The sequence below is a fragment of the Mastomys coucha genome, unplaced genomic scaffold (genome assembly GCF_008632895.1).
Source record: "Mastomys coucha isolate ucsf_1 unplaced genomic scaffold, UCSF_Mcou_1 pScaffold20, whole genome shotgun sequence".
In the NCBI taxonomy this organism is placed as follows: domain Eukaryota; kingdom Metazoa; phylum Chordata; class Mammalia; order Rodentia; family Muridae; genus Mastomys; species Mastomys coucha.
In genome coordinates, this window is record NW_022196903.1 from 53,970,652 (window position 1) to 53,981,188 (window position 10,537).

General features: G+C 41.8%; 1 protein-coding gene across 4 annotated transcripts in view; it reads left to right on the plus strand.

Annotated features, from left to right (window-relative positions):
- The window catches only part of Herc3 (HECT and RLD domain containing E3 ubiquitin protein ligase 3), a 94,904-nt gene that overhangs the window by 63,540 nt on the left and 20,827 nt on the right, over positions 1 to 10,537 (plus strand). For all 4 annotated transcript variants that reach the window (XM_031382040.1, XM_031382041.1, XM_031382042.1 and 1 more), the window contains 2 exons: positions 2,193 to 2,259; positions 2,690 to 2,772. In XM_031382040.1, the coding sequence (XP_031237900.1) occupies positions 2,193 to 2,259; positions 2,690 to 2,772 (150 nt within the window). The remainder of the gene's footprint in view (positions 1 to 2,192; positions 2,260 to 2,689; positions 2,773 to 10,537) is intronic.

Here is a 10,537-nt window from a genome sequence, read left to right on the forward strand (position 1 = left end):
AGGAGGCAGAGGCAAGAGATCCAGGAGCTTAAAACTGACTTCCATTTCACAAGTAGTTCAAAGCAATACTCTCTCTCAGAAAATAGGGTATTTACAGAGCTTAGGGGTATAGCCTAGGTTTAGCCCCTAATGCCAGGATGAAAAAAAAAAAAAACAAAAAACAAACAACCAAAAACATTACTTAAAGGTGAAAGAAGTTTCTAAGATATCTTCGAGAAATGAGACTGCCGTACTTACATGGGATGCTAAGAAGTCAGGGACAGTGGGGTGGGAGCACCGAGAAACTTAGAATATGAAAAGAAGCGGAGAAGACAGAAGCTGAATTTATTTTGGTTGCTAAAAAGAAAGGTGCAGTAAGAGACGTAGCTGCTCTTTGTTTTGCAACTGTCTGAGAAGTAGATATTTTGAGGTATGGTTTTGGCTGGCCACCTGGTGGCAGTCTCAGGTTCTGTTGAAGCAATTTTTCCCTCCGGTGCTCTTTGGCTCGCTGTCTCTGCAGTCCTCCCTCCGCTGCTGATTTGACCCATCATTTTGACACTATCTCACATATCCATCCACAAGGCTTTTGCTTAATCTGTGAGGAGGGGCAGAAAGGGAGTAGGGCACAGCAGGTATGGCATGCAGAGCTTGCCTCGTCACTTTGCTTCACTTTACCTTCCAAGGTGAGGCTGGCGTATGGCATTTTAAGATGTTTTCCTCAGAAGCCTGGCATGTTGATAATTTCACCCGGTGAGAGGAGAGCTAGGACAACTGCCATGGTGTAGCCTCAGTAGGAAAGGTATTTCCTTTGTGTACATATGTATTTATAAAATATAAAATTTCCCAAGATCCTAGCTCTTTGGGTGCCTGTATATTTGGTGGTGCCCCAGTGTAATGGCGAATCATCTTTGCAAAGGCTTTGAGCTGGTCTTCATTGCCAGTGGCCACACGTATAAAGCTGCTGCTCACAACTAACAAGCAGGTGCTCCTTGTTTCTACAATTCATTTTTGTGATGTATTCGTTTGTGAATAATGCTTGGGTGGATCTTAACTATTGTACCTAAACTGTGGTTTATGTATTTGAGTGTTTATGCTTTTGAAAGCCTCTATTATTTGCCTATTTTGTGTTTTGAAGTGCTTTCATAAGTACAATCTTGTGTTAAGTTTTTCAAATCCTCCTTTGAGAGTGGAAGCAACTACTTTAAGTGACTTTTCTGTCTGTTTGCTTCTTTGTTCTTGTGGGGATTGTTTTGTTCCTTATCATTTTTAGGACTGGATATTGAGCCAGTAACTGTGTAGTATGCTGATTGAGCCATACCCACCACTCCTAAAAAATTATTAAAATTAGTTTTTCTGGAATTGCATTTGAAATATTGGATGCTAGGGATTTTCAACAGTATGGATTCTGATGTTTGAGGGGTTCAACGTTTGGAATTGTGATTTACGTCCTCACCCACCCTTACGATTCTTGTCTAACTAAGGCAACTGTATTAATAACTTTTCTTTTGTGATATAAAGTCATGAAGAATTGTCTGGGCTCCCGGTTTCAGAGGGCCAGGAGTTCGTCGTTAGCAGGGAAGCACGGCAGCAGGCAGCAGACATGGTGGCAGGAACAGCTGGGAGCTTATTTCTCAACCCTCAATCAGAAAACCGACAGAGCAGATGAGGAATGAGAGTGGTTTTGAGAATTCAGAGCTACCCCGGTGACACTTCCTCCAGCAAAGCTATACCTTCTAAACCTACCCAAACAGAGAGCCACCAAGTGGGGACCAAGTATTCGAATACAGGAGCCTATGAGAGTCAGTCTCATTTTTACCACCACAGTGACTTTGTGGCCTTTCTTTTAAAAAAAATTGGTGGTGGGATTATTCTCCTTACGTATGGCGGTAAAGCCAGTCTGTGGGGCCCTGTTCTTGTGTATCCATGTCTACACTAAGCAGTGCTGAGGAGGAGCAAACACAAGTGTGTCAGGGGTCAATCCGTCTTGATTTCACGGTCAGTTTAGGAATAAGGGTCAGGAGGGAAGGGAATTAGTAAGCTGGCTGGTTTAGTTCTCTAAGGTTTAAGTACATGGCTTTCTGTTTTCTGAATTTCTATTCATCGTAGGCTTTTCTTTTTTAGTTTCCTTGGCCAGTCATCTGGACCTCACTGAGGTAGAGATGTGATCGCAGCATTTGTTTAACTTGCCTCTTTTTCTTTTCTTCTGTGACTAGGAGTCTTCAAGAGCTCCTAGATTACCCTGGCGAAGACATCCAAGAGACCTTTTGCCTCAACTTCACGGTACGCACTCCTGTATTTATGACTGTGTCTGTTCTTTACAGTGGTGGCAAGTCATGGTTAACATTAGATTTCCAGCAAAACAACAAAGCCAGAGACTTTCAGTCAGCATATCTTGAATTCAGTAAATGGGTTGCAGGGAGGAACCTGTTCATCTGCGCACTTAGGAGAACAGCCAGGACATGGGTCTTCTTTGTTTTTGACATTTCTACAGCTCATGCCACTCTCCTTGATTCCACTACTACATACACGGCTTAAAATGTTTTTAAGACGTTGGTATTTTCTGACACAGATTTTTATTCTACCTCTAATTTCCAGTAAACGTGGTTATTAAGTTCCGTTTATTCTTAATTTCTCCTGAGTCATTTGGGTTCTAGAAAGGCAATGTGAGTTAGCAAAAATGAAAACACATCTTTTTCTGCTTTGAATGAAGGTGTGCCGAGAGAGCTATGGGGTGATAGAGCAGAAGAAGTTGATACCCGGGGGAGACAGAGTGGCCGTGTGCAAAGACAACAGGTTAGTCCCTACCTTGGGCTGCTGAAGATGTGGGTGTTTTACTTTCCTGAATTTTGATGTATTACTCTAGGAATAAAATTATATTTTAATTTCTCTACAGAGAAGGTGAGGGCAATAGAGCAATAACTTGAAGATTATAGGGAATTTTTAATAGCAGGGCAAGCCATGGAATTTAGTGGATAGCTTAATTTAGCTACAGATCTGCATCCTTTTGACTGTGAAGCTGAGTGAGTCATTAAGTCACACAAACTGTTTGCTTTCAGATATCTCATCTATAAAGCAAAGATGCTAGAAATCACCCTTCCTACCTTATGGGATAGTTGTGTGAATACAGTAATATATAGGAAGGTATTTTGAATGAAGGTATTTGAATTATAAAATAAATGAACAGCATAGGGTTTCTCCTATCTAGCAGAATGCTAAAATGCTATATATAAAAGTATTGAATAAATACTGTCAGGGTGTGTGTAGAAGGAGAAGCTGACTCAGAGCCCTTGCTACTATAGTTTCATAACTCATTACTTTTCAACCCTGAAAGTTGTCAGGATTTCTACCTCACAGTAAACAAGCAATTAACTCCATTCCAGACAGCAGCTCCATGCTCATTAACCCAGCTCAGTTGTGATCTGCACTCTTGTGATAATGAGACTTTTTAATCACAGTTACTACAAATAACCTGAGAAAAATAACCTAAAGAATAAAGGTTTTGACTCACAGTCTAACATGAGCTGGTGGAGCATCGTTGTAGCATGGTATAATACAGGAAAACCACCTCTTCCATGGGAGCCAGACATGCAGAGAGGCTGTAAGAGGATAGGAGCAAGATTCATCCTTCAAAGATGAGACCTAGTGGCCAACTTCCTCCATGAGGGCCACCTCCCCACAGCCCCACGAATATGAACTCTTTAATGGATAAACCCATTGGTAAAGTTGATACTGTTGTGATCCATCTCTTAATAATAGCATAAGCTAGTGAATGAGCTTCAACACACACATCTTTTGAAGGTATAGTTCATATTCAGATATGTCTATCAGAAGACTCACTCATCTTGGGACTTAGTCTTCAAAGATAACATCTTCACAGGTCCGCCCCAATCGCTGGATTCCTTTACCTCCACTTATGAGTGACTGGCCTATAAATGGGGTTATCTGTATGTCCACCCTTCCCATATAGATTAATTTGTTTGAGTCACAGAACTCAGAGAAATTGTCACTTGTGTGGTATACTAATGAAGAGACACACATGTTGAGGTATGGGGAAATGAACTTTTGTTCAGTCTGTCTCTTGGCCACCTTCCAGGAACTTGTCACCAAATCCTGTCTTGTTTGGGTTTTACAGAGACTTCCCTAGTGTATCTAATCCTAATAGAGTGTATGGGAAAACCCAGCAGGGTCTACTTGTGTGGTTCTCGGACTGTATTGCATTCTTAGTATGGATCAGAATCCCTTTTGAAATGAGTATCGTACCATCTGTTATCAGCCAGGTAGGTCAGAGTACAGCAGAGGCGATAACCCAGGCCCTTAGGACAGAACAGCGCATAAACCCACACATCCCAGAATGTCTCAGTGGTGACTTATCATTTCTAAGGTGAGATTTGTAATTCAGGCTTGAAGATTTAGCTGAGTTTTCAGGATGAATCTCAGTCCCTGGGTTATCTTGTTAGAGGAAGGTAAATATTTGATTTTATCTAGTTTTACATTGAACTGTGATACTCTGCACAGGCATTCATTTACTTTACAAACACTGAATGTTTGCTGTGCGTCCATCATGTTGCAGACTGTAGGAGATAACTAGTTTTAATCCTTCAATCTGTGAGTTGAGAATCTATACAGGTATGTAACAGATCGTAGTATATGTTATATGAGTTCTATGTCAAGTGCCATGGAAGCAGGAGAGAAGCAACAGACTTGTAAGACATTTAAGAGTGTAAATGCTGGGGCATATTTTAGGCTTGTGAGTATGTGAGTCAGAATGTTCGGGGCTGACAGAGGATAGAGATTGTTGAAAATTTGTGAGTGGGCCAGGATGGGGTGGGTGTAGGAGTTCTAGAGTGAAGACTATCAAAGCCTTCAATGGGGCTTGGATTGAAAGATAACTGGTCTCAGTTTAGAGAGATAGCTTTAATGACCTTATAGAAGTAGATAGTGGGCACAGAGACCTGAGAGGAGGCCACTGAGCTGGCTTAGATAAAGAATGGCAAGGACAGGGGGTTGGGGGGGGGGCGGGGAAATTGTAGCAATATCAAGTTGAATGTGTGAATGGCACCATCAGTAGGTGTCTGATTATGTATGAGCAAGGCTGGAATTGGGAACCTTGCCACAGTTTCTAATTCGGGTAGCTGTATAATAGGTAACAGACTATAAATAAAGGTAGTTCATTGAGGGAAGTTCCGTTTTGAGTCTGTTACTTTGGCTGGCTGGCTGATAATACCCAGGCAATTATTTAAAGTAGGAAATTGACATGGGTCTCGGGAAAGAAGCCTCACTAGAAATCTTTGGTTATGCCTGCCAGCCTCAACTGACAGTGAGTTTGAAGTCACTTGAAGTCAGAAGTTGGTAGAAATGTTAAAAAGAAGAATAAGGAAGATATACATTCTTAGAAGGACCTGTAAAATTAGATTGCAAGGCAAGCCACTGGGATGAGAATTTGAGCATTGTTGCCGCCCTCATTGGCTAGCAATAAAGCTTGGGTGAGAAGAGCAAGGGACCTGGGGGATGAGAAAATGCATTTCTCCGAGGAAGAAGCCTGTGAGTGGGGGAAGCTGGGCTTCAGTTAGGCTGTGAATAAAATTGTCAAACCACAAGATTGGATTTGTAAGTATTGATTCGCCCCTCCCCCAAAAGCCATAGCTCTCACGTCAAAGAGAATAAGAGATAGCTTATTCTAGAGCCAAATTTAAGTGACTGTGGCCCAGAAACATGGTGCTAGGTTATTGCAGATTCCATGTCTTCATGCAAGGCAGTTAGTTTCATGTGGTTGTACTGCAGCAGAACTAGGAAGGTCATAAATTGAGGCAATTTTAAAAACACAGTGGTGCAAAGCTCTGGCTCTGTGCCTGCAGCATTCCAACCTTTCCATATTCCTGCAGTTCTAACAGAAAGTCTTTGCAGGCACAGCTGTTTTGAAGATTCTTGTTTACATAAGAGATCTGGAGAATTTTAATTTCTAAGCTGACTTCAGGCTTTAGTTTTCTTAGTCTAAATAAGTGTGAAGCAGCAGCAGTCAGAGAACTTGTGAACTTCCTTCTGTCCAAGTGATCTACCTTTGTCTCCTTCCATGAGCCTTCCCTTGAAAAGAGAAATGATAGACAATCTGGTAGACTTATTTTTTATTGCTTGGCATTTTTACAAAAGAACTAGAAGCTAGTGCAGATTTGAAAATCTTTTTTTAACCCAATATATTCTGGATCAAATACTCCGGCTTTCTGTTTTCAGACTTGTGGATATTTGCATAGACTTCAGCAGCTAGCATCCCTAATCTAGAAATATAAAATCAGGGGCATGATAAGCAAACTATTGTATTGAAGAAGTTTCAGATACTGGAGCATTTTGACTTCAGGTTTCTGGATTAGGGTTCACTTTGCATGGTGTCTTAGAATACACAGTAACCTTTTTTTGTAATATAAGCCTTCCAGTCAGTCTAGGATGTTGTCTTTGGAAAGTATTAACTGTGCCACCAGAATGTTGCATATCCCGCAAAAATGGCTTTAGATGATAAAGTTACCTTGGTGTCTTTGCTGCTGTTCTACTGCTATGTGTGAGCGTGACCATGGCGACTCTTATAAAAGAAATCATTTAACTGGGAGCTTGCTTACAGTTCCAGAGGGTTTGCCTTGATCTTATGTGGCAGGAAGCAAACAGTCATGTCCCTGGATCTGTAGTTTGAGAGCCCTCCATCTTGATCTGCATCCAGTAGACAGAGGGAGAGGGGGGTCATGTATGTCTGAGCCTAGTGGCATGGCCTTTTAAAACTTCAAAACCCATGCCCAGTGATGCATTTCTTCCAACAACTCCACACCTCCCAATCCTCTCCAAAGAGTTCCACTTACTGGAAACCAAGCATTCGAACAATATGAGCCTGTAGGGGCCATTCTCATTCAAACCACCATGCTTGGCTGTGGAAGTCTAGTCTTGATTCAGGTGATTTGATAATCATTAAAAATCTTTATTGGATACTAGTTAGTTCATATTGTTGTTCGTCCTAAGGGGCTACAAACCCTTCAGCTCCTTCGGTCCTTTCTTTAACTCCTTCATTGGGGACCCTGTACTCAGTTCAATGGATGGCTGTGAGCCTCTACTTCTGTAATAGTCAGGTACTGTCAGAGCCTCTCAGGAGACAGCTATATCAGGCTGGATTGTCCTACCTTCAGTCTCTGCTCCATAGTTAGTCTCTGCAACTCCTTCCATGGATATTTTGTTCCCCCTTTTAAGAAGGAATGAAGCGTCCACATTTTGGTCTTCCTTCTTCTTGAGTTTCTTGTGGTTTGTAGATTGTACTTCGAGTATTCTGAACTTGTGGCCTAATAACCACTTATCGGAGAGTGCATACTATGTGTGTTCTTTTGTGATTGGGTTACCTCACTCAGGATGATATTCTCCAGATCCATCCATTTCCCTAAGAATTTCATAAATTCATTGTTTTTAATAGCTGAGTAATACTCCATTGTGTAGGTGTACCCTCAGAGCTCCCAGGGACTCAACCACCAACCAAGGAGTACACATGGTGGAACTGATGGCTCTGGCAGCATGTGTATAGTAGAGGATGGCCATGTCGGTCATCAACAGGAGGAGAGGCCCTTGGCCTTATGAAAGTTCTGTGCCCCAGTGTAGGGGAATGCCAGGGCCAGTAAGCAGGAGAGGGTGGGGTGGCGAGCAGGGGGAGAGGGTAGGGAACAGGGGTTTGTTCTTGTTATTTTTGCATTTTTTATTTTGGAGGGAAAACTGGAAAAGGAGAAATCATATGACATGTAAATAAAGAAAGTATCTAATAAAAAAATCCTTATTGGATAAGGGACCAAAAAACAGGCCCTTTATCCTTGTAATATTGGTATAAAAATTAGCATTATAAATAGCTTATTCTCAGGATAGTTTTCATTTGTAAGAACAGGCATATTTGTGGCAAATTTATAAAGCAAGTATTGTTTCCAGTTTGCTTCCAATTATTCTTTCCTCCTAATTTTTGTCACTGCATTGTAACAGATAGATGTGCATATGTAGATACAGATACTGCTATATCTGTATATGATGACATTTTGGTCTGTGACACCTACATGACACCTACATGACACGAGAGTAAACAAGTGTGTCACTGGGTTTCATATTTGTCATACTCTACTTTCTATAATTATTTTAGAGTGTTGTTGACATACAAAAAACACAGTTCTCACCCCAAAGGGAATAAGAGTTTATTATAGAACCAGTGAGTGACCAGTGTATGGTAAATATGGAGTTCATTATACCAGGGTCCGTGTTTCAACAAGGAAATTAAAAAATACATTAGTGGAAACCTCAGAGAGACAGGATGGGGAAATATCTTCTATAGGCTTGAGATGCTGTCTGATGGCTTCTGTCTGCTAAGTTAATACATTCCAAAGGTTTTCTTCCATTAATCACAGAATGGTAGGCCCAACATTTTGTTAATCACAAAATGGCTTAAGGGGTTAAATCTAATCCAAGATAAACTGTAATTAGGCAATGGATTTATTCTAACCTCAGCAGACCACTGGAGTTCAAACCAGTAGTTCATACTTGCAAATATAGCTTCTTTCTGGGAACTCTCATTCTCTGTCATGCTGGCAGCCACCTCCAGCATCAGATGTGTGTCTGTCTGTGTGAGGACAGACTGGAAGGTCACAGAGTGACAAAATAACTCATGAGTGTGTTTCATACAGGGCGTTCTCAAGATGCCTGACTAGATAGTCTCTAGTCTTTCAGAAGATGCGTTACTATTTGTATTAATTTGGTCTCAGCCAAGTGCGTATGTGTGTGCGTGATTTGTTGGAAATTAACACTGGGATAGACAGCAGCCTAAAAAAGGGCTGATGGACTATCTCACGCTTTGCTTAGTCTTCACAGGGCCACGTGTGCTCTTGAAGGGGGAAAGCAACCCAGCTCAGGATAGGCAATTTGCAGTGTAGCCAGCGGTTCTGACAATTTTAGGCACTTAGAGATCTTTTTCATACTGTTATTAAGTGATTTCTCTCACACTTTCCTTATTTAGCAGACATTTCCCTGAATCAACAATTCAGTTGAGTCAACAATTGCAAGATAAACTGTGTGGGACTACTGAAATAAAATCGTTTAATTAGGGAGATAAGCTGTTCTCACATGCCACTGTAACTAGGATTGGGCAGCGTTAATAGCTGGGCTTTAATGTGGAGACAGAGGGGACATGTTAAACAGATCCTCCTCGGATCCGTTACAGACCTGGATGCTAGCCCACCAAGACCTGGACCCTGGGAAATGGAGAAGAAGGGACACATACACATGAAAACGTGTTTTGTGGGGTGGTAGATAAACCTGAGTTGTTCAGGCGAAGAGGAGTGGAGTACTGTTGGGCGACGTTTGACTTGTACAGCTTGACTTGTACCTGGCTTAGGTGGGGGATTAGACTGTAGAAAACTTGGGACATTAGAGAAGGTAGGCTTCCGCTTGTGGGTGCTGAGAAGTCACTGCTGTTCTGTAGGCGGAGCCACTGTGTTACAGAAGTGGATCCAGGGTACACTGTTTACTTTGCCTTTTTATCTTCTCCGCTGTTTGATTCTGTTGCCGGCACATGCACTCTCATGAGCATTGCTGAATCCGAGTGCTCACTTGCCAGCGGTCCTTGCCCTTGGAGGAGACCTGGTGTTATCTGAGAGGCATGCCTGTTTTCTTCTCTCTTGTTTTTAGTTGCTGGTTTCCCTTTGACATCCGTGGTACACTTACAAAATGCTTACTATGGTATGCTCTAATGGTACCAGAAAGATTGTCCACAAACCTAGGAGTAGTAACAAGACAGCATACACAAACTCCATTTCCTCTCCTGCACTCTCATGATGCAGGTTACTTTAGTGGCTCTTGAAGTTGCAGGGATTTCACACTACCGGTGAGCAAGCAGGCAGTCCTGGACCAAACATGACTGACTGGCAGTCCTCGAACCTAATTTATTTCTTTAACTGTTCCATAGGCATATCTCACAGGCTCAAGTTTTTACACTCCTGTGGCCCCTGTCAGGTGTAAGTTGTGAGCCTCAGGTTGCTTAACCTTGGCTTCTGACTGACTGGCTTGTGAATTAAAGTTCCCATAACCACTGCCTTCACTTCTATTTGTATACTACAGTTGCTCACAAATTTCAGGGAAAGATAGTTGTCTCTACTGATTTGTTGTAAAAGATGTTATACTGGTTACACATGAGAATATGCCTCAAGAGGTAAGCTATGGAAGAAGTGTGTGCCCCTCAGGTTGCATCTTTCTCTAGAAACTCCCATGTGTTCAGCTATTTAGTAGCTATTGAGACTCTATCCTTTTGGGATCTAATAGACAGTTCATTTTATAGCCATGGAAGCCTAACCAATTGTATGGAGTTTTAGTGAATAAGAGGGTACAATCTAATGCTAGTACACTGAGCAGGGAAACCCACTGAGGCCTGTTCAGGCCTGTATAAGCCCTTTGAAAATGGGCTTTTTGTGACCTTTTATAGGACGATGTTAGTTAAAGTATTATGAGTTGTTGCTTCTTTATCTCTCTTTCAATCTCTCTCTCTCTCTCTCTCTCTCTCTCTCTC